The sequence below is a fragment of the Prionailurus bengalensis genome, chromosome D1 (genome assembly GCF_016509475.1).
Source record: "Prionailurus bengalensis isolate Pbe53 chromosome D1, Fcat_Pben_1.1_paternal_pri, whole genome shotgun sequence".
Classification (NCBI taxonomy): Eukaryota; Metazoa; Chordata; class Mammalia; order Carnivora; family Felidae; genus Prionailurus; species Prionailurus bengalensis.
The window spans coordinates 74,700,346-74,719,202 of NC_057346.1; the positions used below are offsets into that span (position 1 = coordinate 74,700,346).

The window sequence follows — 18,857 nt, forward strand, 5'->3', positions numbered from 1 at the left end:
GCAGAGGGAGAGAGAGAATTTTAAGCAGGCTTCACACTGAGCGTGGAGCCTGACGGGGGGCTCGATCCTATAACCCTGGGATGATGACCTCAGCTGAAACCAAGAGTTTACCCAGGTGTCCCTAGTTTCTGTTGTTAACTTTAATTTAAATCGGTCTTTTGGGGCACCTGGGTAGCTCAATCGGTTAAGCAACTGACTGGCTCAGGTCATTATATCGAGGTTCGTGAGTTTGAGCCCCTCATTGGGCTCTGTGCGGACAGCTCAGAACCTGGAGACCACGTGGGATTCTGTGCCTCCCTCTCTCTGTGCCCCTCCCCCCTTCATGCTCTGTCTCTCAAAAATAAACATTAAAAAAAATGGTCCTTGGAAGTTTTTTGAAATAGTCTTATAATGTAAATGGACTTCAGAGATTGTATTTCCTGTACTCTGACCCCCCCAAAAAGAAGTCAGCTTGGTTGTCTGGACCCATGATTTGTCACCCTGTCAATAATGTTATAATGGATGTAATTGATACCCTTTGTTCCCAAATGGTTCTGGAACATACAAGATATCTTTGTAAAGTTGAAAGAAAACTTAGCATATCACTCTTCTCCCATATGCTAGATTTCCTATTCGAACCAAGAGTTTGAGAATTTGAGATTATGTATTTCATTTACAAAGCAATAACAACAAGATATAATAGTTGACTAAAGAGGCAGGGCATTGAGAGTCAAAAAGAATATTCTTACTGGCTTGTCCAAAAAAATGCAGGAGAGGGAAGGAGTAATAATAAGCTTCATTATGTTTCAGGCAGAGAATCAGCATTTTGTTCAGTCTTTAGACAGCTTGGAACAATGTCAACTGTCTATGCTGAACTACAGTCGCAGGCGTTCTCTTTCTAGAACCGTTACAGTTAGGAGGCACAAGGGATATCATCTTTGAAGAGTAGGAGGCTCTGTTCATTTATATACAGGCCTCATCTTGCTGCACAGACCCTGCTGATATTTCTGACTAACAGTGAGAAGAGGGCAGACAGTGACCCCCCTGCACCCTACAAAATACAGCAAGCAGACAGTTTTCCCTCAATATTCCCCTCACTGGGAGCCTGGTACTTATCCAATTGGACTGCCATTTTCCCATAACAGATGACCTCTTATAGGTTTCTAAGAGTTTACATTTTAGTTCCTTGCACCAAACACTCATTTCCACTCTGATGTAATTCCAGGATTGAGTGAGAGGAGACAGAATCCCTCCAACTAGATGCACCCAGCCTGGGACCCGGCTGAGGTAATACACTTCCTCATGGGCTCAACCGGCTGAACGGGGCTTTTCAATGCCTCGGTGCTGAGAGCTTAGCATGGGCACACAGACCGGTGGAAGGATCTTCCCGAGACGCTTGTTGGGAAAAGCCATCAGTTGGGAACTCAAGAGCTTACACACGAACTCAAAGGGTGTCACATCTGGCACATGGACCATCTGGCCCGGCAGGGACCATCCTGAGGAAATGATCAGTAAAGCAAGGCCCTGCCTGGAGGAGCCGTCCCCAACCACACACCTGCCAGCAGCCCCCAGCCCCCAGCGCCCAGCCCCCAGCCCGGTGCTCCAATCCTTCCTCTCCACAGCCCCTCTGACTTGGACAGCAGAGCCCTCCTCCTGAGCCCCAGCTTCCAGGCAGAACCGGCCAAGCTGGCTTCCTCACAGTTGCACAACTGGAAGTTGACCTGTGGATGAAGAAAACCACGGGTGTCCGGTAAGTTTTCCTTTGCAGGTCTCTCGGGGCCATGACCTGGAGGGACCTTTCCGGGCACCAGGTCTGGCTTTTCTTGCCTCCCCATGGGGCGCCCAACGGGGAGGGCGCAGTATAAATCCCGGCCACCTCTCCCAGCAGGCAGGGACCGGCAGCTCTGCTCCACTGGGACTCAGGTGAGGGGCGACTCCAAGGACTGATTTGTGGAAAAGAACTGACTGTAAATTCCTTTCAAAATAATCATTCTGTTCTGTATTTGTCCTGTATGAGGTCTGAGCTGGGAGGATGACACACACTAAATGGTTGTTGATTGATGACAGGCCGCTCCAGGCAGGGACAATCTGGTCCCAACTGCCCTCTTCCTCCATCAATGCCACCTTGGGGACTCTCAGCCAACCGGGCAGTCAGGGCTCACGGGACCAGAATTAGGGCTGCGGCTCTGAGTGAGGACCTGCTGCAGGGTTCCCACGCGGGCTCCTAAGAGTCTCCTGAGAACCACTGGAATTTGCAGCAGTGGCACCGTGACATGCAACTCCCAAAGGGCGGTGCGCGGGCCCTGTCCTTGCCCCCTGACCTCTGCTTCCTTTCAGCACCATGAAGCTTTTCACGGGCCTCGTCTTCTGTTCCTTGGTCCTGGGTGTCAGCAGTGAATGGTATTCGTTCTTTAGCGAGGCTGCTCAAGGTAAGCACTGGGGGGGGTGGCATCCGTGGGCCACTGGGACTCACCCCGAGCACATGCAAGGGGTGGAGCTACTGCCTCAGGTGTGTTGTCCTAAGTGTTAGAAGGTGCCCGTGTCTGGGGAGCTTTTGATCAAGCGGATTGAAAACCAGAGGATTTCTGTCCATCAGTTACTAGAGAAGGAGCAATCATCATTCCCAGCTGAAGCTTCAGTTTGGATAGTAGAAACAGAGTAAGTCTTGCAATGGCAGAGAATTTTCCGCAGACACATTGCACAAAGTATGATTAAAACTGTTTGTCTTTTCTTCTTTTTTGCCTCTCCCTTCGTTCATCGCTTCCTCCTTTTCTTCCTTCCTCCCTCTGTCCTTCCTTCCATTTCCTACCTGGATCGATTCAGAGACACCTTCAGCTCAGCTCTCACAGATGCTTCCTATCCTCAAGACACTGCCCCTGTTCCCTACCCCTTCCTCGCATTTTACTTGACCAAAATAAAAAATAAATAAAAATGAGGAACTAATAACATCTACCAAGCTTCCGCTAGGCAATTTAGGGTGACCAACTATCTTGGTTTGTTTGGGCCTGAGGAGTTTTCTATGACACTCTCAGGGCTCACTGGGATAGTTCTAGGTGAACGGGGACACTTCTGGTTGAGCTGGCACACGTGGTCACTTACTATGACTTCGGAACACCTCGGGGAGGCAGACATCGTCCTCCACTTGAAGGGGACAACTAGGGTTTAGAGCAGCCGAGTCCATTGTCCAGGGACTAACTGCCAGTCAGCAGGTGGCCAAGAGGAGGTTGGAACCCAGCTGCACGTGAGGCCCGAGTCCTTGCCAGGCAGCTTCCTAAAGCTGGGTGGCTATCGATCTCAGCTACGGGTCAGAATCACTCAGAGAGCATGAAAACTAGTGATGCCTGAGATCCACCCCCAGAGTCTGAGGTACTTGGGCCGGGTGTGACCTGGTCATCGGGACTTTCAGAGGCTCCCAGGTCATTAGAAGGTGCAGCCAAGTAGGGCTGATGGGCCACGGCTCGACCCCTTGCTTCCTCAAGCTGCCGATATCATCGGTACAGCCTGTTTAGAAGGTTTTCAGGATGCCGTTTATGCCCCTAACACCCAGAGGGACTCAGATCCCAGTTATGCGCCCTCATTCTGCAAGTATCCATCTCCTGGGCCTCAGGGCAGAAGTGCTGTATGCCTGGGCCTTTCCCAGAAGGTGCCTTCTTGTCACCTCCTCACTTACCACGTCCCCTGGACCTTGTCACACGCGGCTTCATTTGACAACAGTGCTGCCCAACCGAGGGCACTTTTGGGCCCTGGGGACAGTTGGCAATGTCTGGAAACACTTCTGCTTGTGACCCTCAGGGAATATGTTGCCCCCCTCTAGTGCGGAGAGGTCAGGGATGCTGCTATACATCCTACAATATCAGAACGGCCCTGAGCAACAAAGAATTGCCCCAAATTTCAGGGGCGCTCAAGGTGACAAGTCCTGTTCTGCGATACCTCCTTTCTCTCGTTTACACAGCTCAGGCAGAGCCCTAAGTGAGAGGCAGACATAGAGCCCCAGGGACAACACAGCTTTGCCCCACCCACACGACTCCCACTAGAGAAAGCTGGAGAAACCACCTAGGATGCAGACTTGTTCTTCTCAGCCTGTGCTACCCAAGGGGACCAGGCAGAAATCTGGAGTCGGTGGCAGATTTGCCGTCCCTGATTCTTCTCTGAGGTGTGCCAGAGACTTCCTGTTTCCGTGATATCCCTTTTGCCGTGACCTTTTCTCTCAGGGGCTTGGGACATGTGGAGAGCCTACTCTGACATGAGAGAAGCCAATTACATAGGTGCAGACAAATACTTCCACGCCCGGGGGAACTATGATGCCGCACAGAGGGGACCTGGGGGCGCTTGGGCGGCCAAAGTGATCAGGTAACACGGGCTCCCGGGGATGCAGGGCTGGGTGAGCTGAGCCTGGCTGCCTTGGACAGCCAGGAGGGGCCAAGCCCTGGAGAAGTCTCCTGTAGACACTGTGGCTCCTCCTTCTCTTGCCCACCCTCCCCTCTGCGCCCAGTGTTGGCGTGAGTGGCTGATGGGGTCAGAGCAAGGCCAGGAGGAGTGGGTGATTCCAGACCCTCCCCCTATGGGTGCTTTTCTCCCAGTAAGAGATCAGCCTGGGCTGAGATGCTCTGTTTCTGGGCCAGGGGGTCAGTGTTTTAGCCCCTCTTTCCTTGGCTCCTGTCAGCAGCTCTCCCTTGCAAAGAAGAGAGATGGGAGTTATGGGCAATTGCTCCTCAGCCCCCTAATTAATCTCCTACCTGCCTTCCTCCATTCCAGCGACGCCAGAGAGAATTCTCAGAGAGTCACAGACTTTTTCAGGCACGGAAGCAGCGGCCACGGAGCAGAGGACTCGAAGGCTGACCAGGAAGCCAATGAATGGGGCCGGAGCGGCAAAGACCCCAACCACTTTCGACCTGCTGGCCTGCCTGAGAAGTACTGAGCTTCCTCTTTGCTCTGCACTCAGGAGAGGGGCTGAGAGCCCCATGAGGGCAGGGACACGGAGTCATTGATTTCTCTGTCCACAGAGGCTGATGGAGGGCACCTGACAGGTGTCTAATAAATGCTTAAGAGACTGTTGGAAAGTGTGTGTTATTCTTCGGTGTAAGGACTGTTCGTTCATTCTCAGCGGTGATGGATGGACACCCAGGTGCAGGCCGGGCCTATGCCCGTGTGGTTGGTGTGGGGAGGACCATGTCAGTGTCACACAGGGCAGACGCCCTGCACCCACCCTTCCCGGATCTGACCTGCTGCCCTGCCCAGGCCTTAATGCTTACCCTGGTGCTCTCTCCAGGTCCCTCCGTGTCCACACCCCTCTCTCCTGCCAATCGTGTCCTGTCTCCTTCTCTGTCCTCAGCTTCCAGTACCCTTTGATTTGTTCCTCAGTGGTACCTGTCCCTGGGGGCAGGAGACACAGCCATGGGAGGATGCGACTATGGAATCCTTCTTTGGCTACGGCCACCTTGATCTTGTGTTGCTGCTGTTGTTGTTGTTTTTTACATTTCTGTAAGTTTATTTATTTTTGAGAGAGAGAGAGAGCAGGAGGAGAGGCAGAGAGAGAGACGAAATGAAGCAGGCTCTAGGCTCTGAGCTGTTGGCGCAGAGCCCTATGCAGGGCTCCCACTGACAAACCAAGAGATCAGGAGGTGAGCAAAGTCAGACGCTTAAGAGACTGAGCCACCCAGATGCCCTTTTCCTGACCATTTTATAACGCGTCCTTCCCATGTGACAATGTATCACATGTCTACACTGCAGTTCCTCGGTTGTAACCTGCCATTAGGAGCTTCCGTAGCAACTGATCAGGATCGAGTCCACCCACTGGGTGCTGGAAGCTCCATTTTCCTGGTTGTCCATCCTTCCACTCCAATTCCTGCTCCCGGAGAGGAGGAGGAGAGAGAGCAAGAGAGATGAAATCAAAGCGGGCTCTAGGCTCCAAGCTTTGGCACAGAGCCCTAAGCAGCACTCCCACTCACACACCGTGAGATCGGGAGGTGAGCAAAAGTCAGACACTTAACTGACTGAGCCACCCGGGTGCCCTTGTGTTGGTTTCTCAGCAGTGCCTTCAAATCTGATTAAAACCAGTTCTGTCCATGCCATGTAAGACTTGTGTCCAAAGCAGTTTTTCTCTGCATCACCTCACTGCCTCACTCAAGCCTAAATGGAGGCATCAATCCACCTCCTTTGTGATTCTTCCCTCACAGCTCCTGCACCTTAACCAGTCGAATTGGGGAAATTCTAGTGAAGAGCCAGCAGAACGAGAAGACCCCTCTTATCAGTTGAGCGGAATCAGGAGACAGAAACCAGTTAGTAACTGGAGTTGGGAAATTATAATGTAAGGAATTCTTAACTGGTACACGCTTCAGTTCTAAGTGGCACAGAACACACAAAGCTGAGATGTAGATTTGTTGGAAATCCTGCAGCCCGTTGGACGGCTGATAAAGACTGCTGGGTGTCCCAAGCCAAAGCTGACAAGCAAGGACTCTCCCACTGAGGTGCCAAGGGTACTTGGCAGGAAACCGCGTGGGTTGCAGCTGAACTGGGACACAGCGGGGGTTGTCGCAAACTCACGGGAGGCAGCCCCCAAGGGGCAGGAGGGACAATGCTGCTGATGGCCCAAGGCCAGCCCTGAAGGGCCAGTGCCGTGGATTGAATTGCATCCCCCACGCAACAAATTCCTATGTTGAAGCCTTTACTCCCAATGTGGCTATAAGGAAGTAACTAAGGATAAATAAGTCAGAAGTGTGGAACCTGGTCAGATAGGATTAATGTATTTGTAATATCAGATACCAGAGATCTTGCTCCCTCTTTTCTGCCCTGTGAGGACACAGTTACAAGGTGTCTGTCCATCTGCCATCCAAGAAGAGAGCGCCCACCAAGCACCAAATTAGTTTGCACCTTGATCTTGGACTTCCCAGCTCCCACAAATATGAGAACTACATTTCTGTGGTTTAAGTCACTCAGTCTGTGGTATATGGTTAGGCAGCCCCCCAACACAGGCAAAGTGCTATAGAACACCCTGGACATCCGGGGAGGCATCCCGGAACTTGCCCAGAAACTTCAGTGGGATAGCAACAAAACTGCCTGTGGTGAGTGTCACTGGGTACCCCGCACTTGAGAAGAGCAGCCCAGGAGCTAGAAGGAGGCAAAGCTCAGGCCTGGGAGAGTCTTTCTTTCCCGTTCGTCGCTCCCGCGCCCTCTACTGACAAAGATTGGCATCGTGCTTGGCTGGCACAGGAGAACTATAACAGGGACCAGCTCCAGTATCACAAACAGGGCAAAGGAAGGCGGATATGAAGCTCGAATACATAAATTGATAACTGCAATGCGACTCGTCTCTGAAAAGGGAATTGATGAGAACTCCTAATGGATGAGGGTCAATGACAAATCTCATTCTTGTTAAATAAAAGTGTGGCTAGGAAGCGGTTAGTCCCAAGAGACTTCTGGTGCCCCTCAGAAAGCACCAGAAGTGCACCAGAGGCAGTGCAGGTGGAGGAGGTGTGGGAGGCTTGAGGCTTAGTGCGACACGAGTGAGTCTACGTCAAAATGAGGCAGGAGCAGGAGAAAGAGGTGAAGGCCACAGTATGGCCACTGGCTAGTGACAGCAGGCTCCACATGCTGGGGAGATGGGTGTGCAGTGTGTCCAGCCTGAAAGGACCTAATGAGATGTACGGGCTGTTATCACCCCTGTTTTACCTTTATTTACTCCTTCCTCAATGCTGGTCCTTTCTTCCTGCGCATCTCAGTGTTTATTTTACTTCTCTCTAAAGAGCTTCTAACATTTTTTCAAGGCAGGTGTATGCCAACAACCCCCCTCACCTTTCTTTTTTAAAGTTTTAAGTGTTTGTGTATTATTGAGAGAGAGAGAGAGAGAGAGAGCGAGAGAGCAAGGGAGAATGAATGGGGGAGGGGCAGAGGGAGAGAGGGACCCAGGATCCAAAGAGGGCTCCATGCTGACAGCAGATCTCAGACCTGCCAGCCACAAGACCACGACCTGAGCGGAAGTCAGACGCTTCACCAACTGAGCCACTCAAGACCCTGTACCTCACCTTTTTTTTTTTTTTTTGGGAAAGTCTTTATTTCTCATTCATTTTGTAGGATAATTACACAGCATACAGAATGTATGTTGGTGGTTTTTTTATTCCCTCCAAACACTTTAAATAGTTCACTCCACTCTCTTCTTGCTTGTACACACTAAAGATAAAGTGGAGGGCACAAAAGATGCATCAAAGGCAAGGGGAAGCAGGAGGGGGTGGGGTCAAGCCCACAGGGGTGGTAACCCCGAAGGGAGAAGAAACATCTTGTGCTCTGAGAAGGAAGGAAGCTGACAAGAGGCGGGCAGCACACTTGAGATGGAGGACAGGGACCTCAGGAACTCAGCTGTACCTGCTCCTGCTGTACCCCAACCCCAGGACTCATCATGCTCGACCGTGCTTCTCTGTGGATGTGTCTGTCTTTAGGGCAAGTAGGTAGGAATCCCAAGAGCAAAAACCATGGCTCTCCTCTTGTATGTCAGCCTTGTATCCACAGTACCTGTCATAGCACCTGGCAAATAGGAGTGGACTAATAAATTTCTGTTGAATGAATGATGTAGAAAAGTCGTGTTCAAAAGTAGCCAGAACCAGGAGGGAGGCTGGGATTGTACAAAGTACAGAGGTTTGCTACAGGGTTTGATGTGCAGAATGTGGCAATGAGGCACTCGGAGGTGACTACATAAATCTACACCAAAATCTCTGCTAAGATACACAAAGAATGACCAAATTTTACTTTATCACAGAAAATATGTAACTTTCTCTAGGAGTGCTTTGTGCTCTCTCTCTCATAGAAATGCAAATTAGAAACCTCAAGTATACATAAATTCTTAGTACGGTTTCTGAGGAGAAGCCTTGGGAGAAAGCAATACGTATTTTAAACGTCCAGAGTAACTTGAGGGTCAGGTTAGCAGAGAGCACTCTGTGAGAACAGAGGAGATGAAAAGGCACGCTGCATTTCTCTGAGTGCAAGACACCATGGATTGAAAGAAACATTATTTTTTATCAACCACCAAGAGAAAAGTGTTGTTAATTAAGTCACGATGTAACATTTTTTCTTATCATTCACCATTCTTATTTTATACCTATTGAAAGAGACCCTTTGGACCTCCTTAGGCGCACATTTATATCTTCTCTCACTCTTGTGTATAAGCAAAAAAGGGGAAAAAATACACAAAACGATTCCTAAAGCAATGACAACTATTTTATGAATGCTGCCTGGTCATCAGTGACTGTAAGACATGTCCTAATTTCAGGAAATTATACTCAAGAAATGCGTATCTTAGAAATAAAGAAATATGCCAATACCATTTAAGCCTATACAGGTTTGCTCTCATTATATTGACTAGGAAGAAGTAATAGGCTTTACTTATTGTTAATCACAAAGTGTGCCGCCAGTGTCCCTGAGGTGAAGTTCAGCTCTACACCAGCACCCCAGCCATGCAGGACCTTCCCCAAGAGGTGCTGGTGTATCCACCACCGGGCCTGACAGTGGCCCATGTTCCAAGCCCCTCTCTAGGAAAGGTGTTGCCTCAGTTGGCCCAGTCACTGCCTTTCCTCTAACCTCAGTGGTCTTCCCGGCAGACCCCCAGAGCGACCGAGGGCCTCTTCTCCTCCTGCCCAGGCCTTTCCTATATGGTCCAGGGGTGGCCGAGGTGGTGGCGATTGCCCAGGCCGGCAGTGCTACCTATTCATCATGGCGGCTCATTAGATCTGGCCTGCCTCCTGGATGCTCTCCCTGGGATGTGGGGTACATGGAGCCTCTTGGGCCTCAAGGTGTGGGAGGCAGGGAAGAAGTGTCACTCAACAGCCTGCTTTTCAAACTCAGGTGCAAAGGGGGTTCTTTCACAATTCTCCAGTTTCCCAGGTTTGCTTTTTGAAATCTGTAAGTAGGGGAGGAAAATCCAAGTCTTTTCTGGAAAAAAAAAACCAAAACGTGTGGTTTACACACAATTCATGATTTATGGAGTCCTGTCAAACCATGCTGTTAAAAACATGTTTACAAAGCCTCCTGTTAATGACCCACTTGTCCCTCTGCTGAAAGAGCTGGGCAAAGTGACAAGAACTCCAGGCTGGCCAACGGGCCTTGCTCCTGAATGACATAACCTCAGAGGGAGCCGCTCAGCACTGCAGTCTTCCCTTCCTCCCATGCAGGCCTTGACCTAGGAAAGACCAAACAGTTTAACTCAGAGCCTTCAAAAGCCTCCAACTGTTTGCACTGTCAGCAAAGATGCTTGCAAAACTCATTCATCCACCCATCCCCTTACCCACTACTTCTTGAATGAGCTCCCAGTATGTGGCAGGAACTGAGCTAGGCCCTTGGGAACAGAGCAGGCAATGGCACAGAAGACCTCAGTGTTTCCTGGCAGGGATCACTCCCCTGGGAGAGCCATTCTTAAGCTCATGCATGTTTACTAGAATTGAATTAAAATAAAATAAAATAAAATAAATTGTCTGGTACAATTATTGTATTCTGCCAAGTTCAGGTGGCAGCTGCATAGCAGATGGCTAAGATTCCAAATGCTCACTCTTAGCAGACCAGATTTGAACTTCAGCTTTGTCACTGACTTTGTGGTGGGTAAGCAGAGTAACAAGGACCAATGGTCACAGTAAGTCGTTCAGGGTAAAAGCAGAATATAAAATGACGAGTATTATATCCCTGTCTTAGTTTATGTCTTCACATATGTACATACACTTAGAAAGTAGCCTGGAGGCCAAACGTGGAGGATCTAACAAGGTTCTTCCCGCCCCCTCCCCCAATCCAGGCTGGTGAAATTACTACTGCCTTTTCTTTTTCTCTTTATACTTATTTAATACTTTTCAAGTTCTCTTCAGTAAACACGTTCGTTCAGCTCAGTTTTGTTAGCCTGACTATATTCTAGGCATCTTCCTAGGCACTGAGCGTTAGTGGTGAAAAAACCAACAGCCCGGTTCCTGTCCTGATTGGGATTCCAGTGTTGAGATCAGGAAGAGCAGCCAATGTCTATGCATCACATAATTTACATGTATGTGTCTGTGTCTCTCATCACATAAACACCCCCCCACACACAACAGCGCTAAATGTGCAAACACCTCCGTACACAACAACAGTTCACCCAAATTAATGAAGATTTTAAGTTACAAATTGATAAATGAGTCAGGGTCCCATGGAAATATATAGAGATTTTTGACTCAATTTTTTTCTCCTAAAAATTTTTTTTAGTATTTATTTTTGAGAGACAGAGAGACAGAGAGACACACAGAGAGAGAGAGAGAGAGACACACAGAGAGAGAGAGAATGCAAGCAGGGGAGGGTCAGAGAGGGAAACTGAAGCAGGCTCCAGGCTACTATGAGCTGTCAGCACAGAGCCCGATGTGGGGCTCAAACTCAGGCACCGTGAGATCATGACCTGAGCTAAAGTCGGATGCTTAACCGACTGAGCCACCCAGGCGCCCCTCTAACAAAGGAATCTTGAGAGACACCCATACTTGAAAGAATATTCCTGTGTCCTGAACAATTAAACCCAGATCATTAAAACTGCAACTCTGATTGGTAATCTTACTTATTAATGTGTTAATAATGTGTGGACTTGGTAACACTATATTAATTGATCTTCCTGTCTCCGGCAAAGTATAAATGAGTATGAATTTTCTTGGCGAAGCCAGAAGAGTTCAATGTGTAAAGTGCTTTGTAAGTGTTCAGAATTAATCCAAGCCCCTTTCAGCCTTAAGCATTCCACCCTGACACAACCTGATGAGGTAGACTTTTAGGGCTCCCACGCCCAGTTCCCGTGTTTGGGGGCGTTCTCCACATGCATCAGCAAGCAGTTCTCAGACCCCAACAGGTTGTACAAGAATTCCTCTCAATGCTGACACTCTCTTCCCAAAGATGGCTCAGATCTTACATGTTAGAGACTCAGTCCTATAGGACTACACCCCAGGAAGGATTCAGTCCTATACGACTACACCCCAGGCTGTTATGTGTGCTTCTCACTGACCCACTGGATCAGAGGTTCCAGTGACTCCTTCTTGGGTACGATTATTTGCTAGAGTGGCTCACAGAACTTGGGGAAAACACTTAGTCACATCTACCAGTTTATTAAAGGATACGAAAAAGGACGAAAATCAACAGCCAGAGGAGGAGATACATAGGGCAAGGACTGGGAAGATAGCACGGGCTTCCACGCCCCCTCCAGGCCCACCATTTTCCCAGTGTTCACCAACCCCAGCAGCCCTGCAAGCCCAGCCCTTTTGGGTTTTTATGCAGGCTTCAATGCATAAGGATTAATGAAATCCTTGGCCATTGGTGACTGATTGAACCCTCCAGCCGTTGACCCCTGCCTGGAGGTCAGGAGGAGGGAATCAAGGTCCATTCCTCTGATCACGTGGCTGGTCCTCCTGGTGATCAGCTCCCATCCTTAGTGAGGTCCAAAGATCACCTCATTAACTAAAGATACCACTGTCACTCTCAACACTCAGGAAATTCCAAGGGCTTGGGAGGCAGGTGCTGTGAAAGACCAGATAAAAACCACACATATTTTCATCATCTGAATGACCAAATTTTTATTTCTCAAACACGACAGTATCTCAGGTAGGTATCACTGTCTTTCTCATTTTAAATTCATGAAACTGTTCCTCATTCCTTCCTCTGTCCCTGCATGTGTGGGACCTACGCTTCACATGCCATGCTTGGCCACGGTACCTGTGGGGCTTCTTTTTTAACTTTGGTTTTCTGACTCTTCATAACCTTGGCGTTCTTCTCATCCACTTAAATTAATTGTAACAGAGAAAAGGGAGGTGTCCGAGGCCTCTCGACAGCCTGGTCACACGTGGCCAATAGAGGAGGGGTAGCATCTAATGTATTATGGAAACCAGGTCACTTTTGAGAGTGAAAGGGGTTGTCACTATGTATTAAGCCGGCACATCGGGCCCTAACGGAGACAGTCCCTGCAAGCTGGGACGCAGGGACTCATGGGAGACTTGGGGGTGTCTCTTTAAGGCCTGGAGAGTGTCATACCTCCATGCCAGGACGGCTTCCTTTTGCAGGAGACACAAGGGGAAAGAGCCACCTGCCACTATTGTCTATTGTTGTAAGCATGGCCTTGCAGGGAACGGAGTGTCCCTCCAAGAAGCTACAGTACACAAGTAACAAAGGAGGAGAACTTGCAGTGCTTCCCCAGGTCCCTGTGAGGGGCCCCGCTCCGTGTCTAGACGTTGTTGTCCTTGCTCTCTCTGCAATGTTTCTACCAAAGAAAGCAATGACTTGAATGACGTCGGAAAGCGGGCAGTGGCTTTCCAGCACGGAATGGCCCCAAAGGGAGTGAAAGACTTGTCAGAGGGGGTGACCACTGCACCAGGATATCTGCCCTGGGGAATATAGGAGGAGGGTTGTGGGCATCACATGGCCTCCTCTGTGAAGCGGCCCCCCAAGTTCCCTGTCACCAAGGGCTGTGGAAGGTTGATAACTGCCCCTCTCCCCACATGTCTACTCCTAGGACCCAGGGAGCCAAAGCTGCTGAGGGTCCTGGCCTGGGCAGAGCTCACGGACCCCACCTTTCCCAGGTAGTGATTTGTATGCAGAATATCTAAATGTCGCTTAGCATTGCCTTGGATAAGAGAACCACAGGGACAGAGAGATCCTTTGACAGTTGTCTGCCTTACAACATTCATCTCATTGTATCTGCAAGAATTAACATAACGCCAGACCCAGAGAGAGGCATCACTCCCAGAGTGGCAGGCTCCAATCTAAGACAGTGATATCCTCACACCAGTGCAGTCCTTGCCTGATTTGCTTCGTCCTGGGTCAGCCTCCCCTCTGCCACGTCCTGCTCAGAACTCCTCCTGTCCTGTAACAAATCCAAGGTCCGCACCCTGCTTCTTCTCTGGGTGACTTCGGGAGCACGGGGCCCACCTCCTTCCTGGCTGTGATTCACCATCTTCCCAGCTCTGCGCTGTCCAGCCTCCAGGATTTGCTTGCATCAGCTTGGAGCCCTAGCATCTCCGGTGTCTGCTCCTATACTTCTTCTCCCAGACACAATCGGGGCAGAACCCCTGAGCTGGCGCTCCCTGGCAGGGGCCTTCCTTGCCCTACTACCGTCCTCAGGTGTCCAGCCCTGGAGCCCACTGTAAGAAGGACACTGGATGCAGGTCTGTCCTCTAGGTCCCCCATCATTGCTGCCACATTACACACCCATAACTCTCTCATCTCCAGGGAAATCCAATGACCTGAAACTTTCCCTTTCTCGTGAAGGGGCAGTGATGGGTAGGTTGGTGAGTGGACCATGGCCTCCACCAGGCTAATAGCGCCCGTGTGCAATTTCTTCCCAGCATAATCTTCCTCAACTCCCACAGTGAAGCCCAGTCCTGCTTTTCCAGCCGAAACAGCTGTATCATCACAACCGCCCATCTTGGGCAGCATCCCAGCTTTCTCTGCACCCTTCCTGAATCTTCTCGTCTGATAACTTAGCAGCTGGTGGGCTATTTCCTGATCATTTCCTTAAAAATGTTTATTATTTATTTTTGAGAGAGGGAGAATGGCAGAGAGAGAGACAAGGAGAGAAGGAATCCCAAGTAGGGTCCATAATGTCAGTGCAGAGCCCAATGCAGGGCTCAACAAACTCATGAGCCAGGAGATATGACCTGAGCAAAAGTCAGGAGTCAGATGCTTAACAGACACAGTCATCCAGATGCCCTTTTCCTGACCATTTTTAATGCATCCTTCCCATGTGACACTGTTATCACATTTCTACACTGCAGTTCCTCAGTTGTAACCTGCCATTAGGAGCTTCCATAGCAACTGATCAGGGTCAAGTCCACCCACTGCGTGCTGGAAGCTCCATTTTCCTGGTTGTCTGTCCTTCCTCTCCAACTTCTGCTCCCTGGGGTCCCAGCTTTATCCTGAGCCACCCCTTTAATGGAGCCCCTGCCGCTCCTCCATTTGCCTTGTGTTCTCTCATTCTTCAGGCAATCGATTCTCCTTTCTAACTTTGATTACCCTGCCCAGCATTTCTCAATACACTATTGTGTGGGGAAGAAAACCTTTCTTACCAGGAGGGACACTGGAAACAGGCAGAAATTTCCAAGTTTGCTACACGCCTCAAAGCTGCCAGATTGCACAACCTTGGAAAGTAGACGGGCGTGAAGAAGGAGCCTGATGTTCTGGATGCTGTGTGCTAGCCAAAAGGAATTTCCCAAATCTCAGTGTTTTTGCTTCACACCTGCTTTCCCACCCACTGCCCTAGCAGAGTGTCAGTACATATAATGCCAGCCCCCCTCGCAGGCAGGAGACACGGGCAGCTCAGCCTCACCAGGAGCCTCGGCACGAAGGGACAGCCAAAGGTGAGGTGCTAGACTTGCCTACACTTTCCTTCTTTGCAGATTCTCTTACCCGAAGGCGTTCTTGGGCCGTGTCCTCACTCTCTGCTTCCTCCCTGAATCTACTCTCCTGGCAATTTGAATTCTCCAGATGTGAATACTTTCTGGGATTGGGATTCGGTCGTGTACTTTCTCTGTGGGAGTTCATGGATGGGTAGAGCAGGCGTTCTGCAAATATGTGTGCAATGTCCCACAATCCTCATTTTACAGATGGGTGCACGGTCACGAAATCCCCAAAGGCCTCTTTGGAAACTTTCCGGACAGCGGGTTCAGGGCTCCTAGGGGAAGACTGAAATGGCACGTGGTTTATATTAGAAGCGCAGCGCGATCTCTCTTACTGGGATTCCTATGGGGCAAATGGCAACGGACAACTGGACCCTCTGTTCTATGTATCGTGTGTCACCTGCGTATATATGTGTATACACATTGCCTATTTCTTTCTACCTACATTCATACACACATGTGTATATACACGGGTGTATACGTACACATATGTGTGTATTTATGCAGGTATGTGTACAGATAAATAGATATCGGTAACATCTAATACTAAGTAGATGTAGGTAATAGGTAAGATACAGGTGTGGGTCCACGTGCCTCCCCCCGAAAACCCCAAACCAAACCAAACCAAAAGTGTGTCGTCCTTGTGTGTTTCTGTGACTCTGCTGCAGGATGAAGCTTTTCGTGGGCATCCTGTTGTGCTCCCTGGTCCTGGGCGTCAGCAGCCAAAGATGGCTTACGTTCCTCAAGGAAGCTGGTCAAGGTAAGGACCAAAGGATGGCGGTCCGGGAAAGGCAGCAACTGGCCCCCCACCAGAATTGACCACAGTGGAGGCCACATCCCCACAGGGCAAAGGCCACAAGTGGGAAGAAAAGCAGCACGGTTTGCAAGAGAGCAGTTTCCCAGGCTTTTTTGAACAATTGAACCACATCTGGCATTATAACTTTGTGTATATTTAAGGTGAATGCATGTTAATGACACATTTGTTTATTTAATATGATTGGCATTGTGGCTCTAGAGAGCACCTCTATCACGTGACATAATTATCCTTTCCCTTTAGTAGTTGAGATAATTAAGTTCTAGACTGTAGCAAGTTTGCTAATTTTGATACGGTATTGATTTGCCTTCATTTTACTGTGCGCTAGATGTCTAGAGCTTATTTTCTACTGGAGGTTTTTCCCCTTAAATGACATGTGTCCTATCCCTCCAGCCCTGGCCCTTCTGGCCAGCATTGCACTGTTCCGTGGGGATCCCCAGGACGAAGGTCACATAAGCTTTGGGTTTTAACTTGCAGCAGAGCAGAAGACATCTGGGGTCCAGGGCGCCTGCTCCCCACTCACAAGTGGGACTCCATTGCCACCTAGTGGGAATCCGGGGACAGCTCATTGCTGTGTCTCAGCCATGAAGTGGGTGCATCAAACTTGTGCTCTTAGTAACTACAACCAACAGTAGCTGAGCTCAGCCTGTCCCAGGCACTGTTCTAAGAGCTTTACAGGTATGAATGAATCCTAAACAGTAGAAATAATAAACACATAAAATGAAGATAAGGCATTACATGGATACTACATAAACTATGATTACACTCGACACTAGGTCTTTCTCTTTTGCCTACTACATTACTTTTTTTTTTAATGTTTATTAATTTTTGAGAGAGACACAGAGTGTGAGCAGGGGAGGAGAACAGAGACAGAGGAGACACAGAATCCAAAGCAGGTTCCAGGCTCTGAGCTGTCAGCACAGAGCCCGATGCAGGGCTCAAACTCACGAACCGTGAGATCGTGACCTGAGCTGAAGTTGGACATTTAACTGACTGAGCCACCCAGGCACCCCATACATTACTTTTTCAGGGTCTGCATTTTATGTAGCCTGCTCAGATTCCTTCAGTCTGTAACTGTCTGATCTTCCTCTTAGCTGAGTCGCTTTACTGTTTTTGTCCCAGCCTTCCGAAGGCCTAGAGAAGTGATAGCATATTGAACACCTACAATCTTCTAGAAGTTATACGTGCATTTTTCTCAGTACATCTGCATAACCACCCTGCGGATGGCAATATACTCCTGCATTTACTGGGAGGACACTGAACTTTAGAGGTGGGGGACCAGTTGTACTTTTTCTGCATCTGATGACCTGTTTTTGTAAATCTCTCTAGGGGAACTCCCCTTTACCACCTGCTGGTTGACTTCTGACAGTTGCCTGGGTGCCAAATATGCCCCAGACTTTCAGAAATACTCAGGACCAAGTTGTCTTCAAGCTGCCCACAGGGATGAATTTCTCCCCTTGACCTGGTTGGGAGCCCTCTGGGTCAGCAGCCTCCCTCTCACTTGCCTTTGTTCTCACGCCCCAGTCAGAGGGTTCCCTGCGTCTGTCCAGGTAGAGGTCATCGCAGGACAAAGCATCCCTTAAAGACCATCCCACCTATTGTTCACACACATCCCACAGCCAAACATAAAGTAGCAACAGTACTCAGAATGGAATCAAGCAGAATAAAACACACCAAGGGTGCTTCTCATAACATTCACCTAGGGAAGTGAAATGTAAAGGAATACTCATCCCAGCCAACATCCTCTCCAAGGATTTTGTCAAAGACTGAGATCTTAGAATTGGTGGAAGGAAAATGTCTTTTCCTCCATTTTGCCACGACACGATCACCTTCATCTCATCATTTGCTTTCCTATCCAGGGACTAAAGACATGTGGAGAGCCTACTCTGACATGAGAGAAGCCAATTACAAAGGTGCAGACAAATACTTCCACGCCCGGGGGAACTATGATGCCGCACAGAGGGGACCTGGGGGCGCTTGGGCGGCCAAAGTGATCAGGTAACACGGGCTCCTGGGGATGCAGGGCTGGGTGAGCTGAGCCTGGCTGCCTTGGACAGCCAGGAGGGGCCAAGCCCTGGAGAAGTCTCCTGTAGACACTGTGGCTCCTCCTTCTCTTGCCCACCCTCCCCTCTGCGCCCAGTGTTGGCGTGAGTGGCTGATGGGGTCAGAGCAAGGCCAGGAGGAATGGGTGATTCCCGACCCTCCCCCTATGGGTGCTGTTCTCCCAGTAAGGGATCAGCCTGGGCTGAGATGCTCTGTTTCTGGGCCAGGGGGGTCAGTGTTTTAGCCCCTCTTTCCTTGGCTCCTGTCAGCAGCTCTCCCTTGCAAAGAAGAGAGATGGGGGTTACGGGCAATTGCTCCTCAGCCCCCTAATTAACCACCTACCTGCCTTCCTACATTCCAGCGATGCCAGAGAGAATTCTCAGAGAGTCACAGACTTTTTCAGGCACGGAAGCAGCGGCCACGGAGCAGAGGACTCGAAGGCTGACCAGGCCGCCAATGAATGGGGCCGGAGCGGCAAAGACCCCAACCACTTTCGACCTGCTGGCCTGCCTAGCAAGTACTGAGCTTCCTCTTTGCTCAGCACTCAGGAGAGGGGCTGGGAGCCCTCTGAGGGCAGGGACACGGAGTCATTGAGTTCTCTGTCCACAGAGGCTGATGGAGGGCACCTGACAGGTGTCTAATAAATGCTTAAGAGATTGTTG

General features: G+C 49.7%; 1 protein-coding gene across 8 annotated transcripts in view; it reads left to right on the top strand.

Moving 5' to 3' along the window:
• LOC122484412 (serum amyloid A protein-like) overlaps positions 1 to 18,857 on the top strand; it is a 30,909-nt gene extending 12,052 nt beyond the window's left edge. For 2 of the 8 annotated variants that reach the window (XM_043582368.1, XM_043582369.1), the window contains exons 2-4: positions 2,399 to 2,408; positions 4,191 to 4,329; positions 4,735 to 5,039. In XM_043582368.1, the coding sequence (XP_043438303.1) occupies positions 4,202 to 4,329; positions 4,735 to 4,897 (291 nt within the window). In that variant the 5' untranslated portion in view covers positions 2,399 to 2,408; positions 4,191 to 4,201 and the 3' untranslated portion in view covers positions 4,898 to 5,039. Of the gene's footprint in view, positions 1 to 1,814; positions 1,947 to 2,316; positions 2,409 to 3,761; positions 3,886 to 4,190; positions 4,330 to 4,734; positions 5,040 to 15,205; positions 15,300 to 16,006; positions 16,099 to 18,011; positions 18,151 to 18,556 lie in introns of those variants that run through there. The other 6 variants (XM_043582367.1, XM_043582365.1, XM_043582366.1 and 3 more) reach the window with 6 other exon arrangements.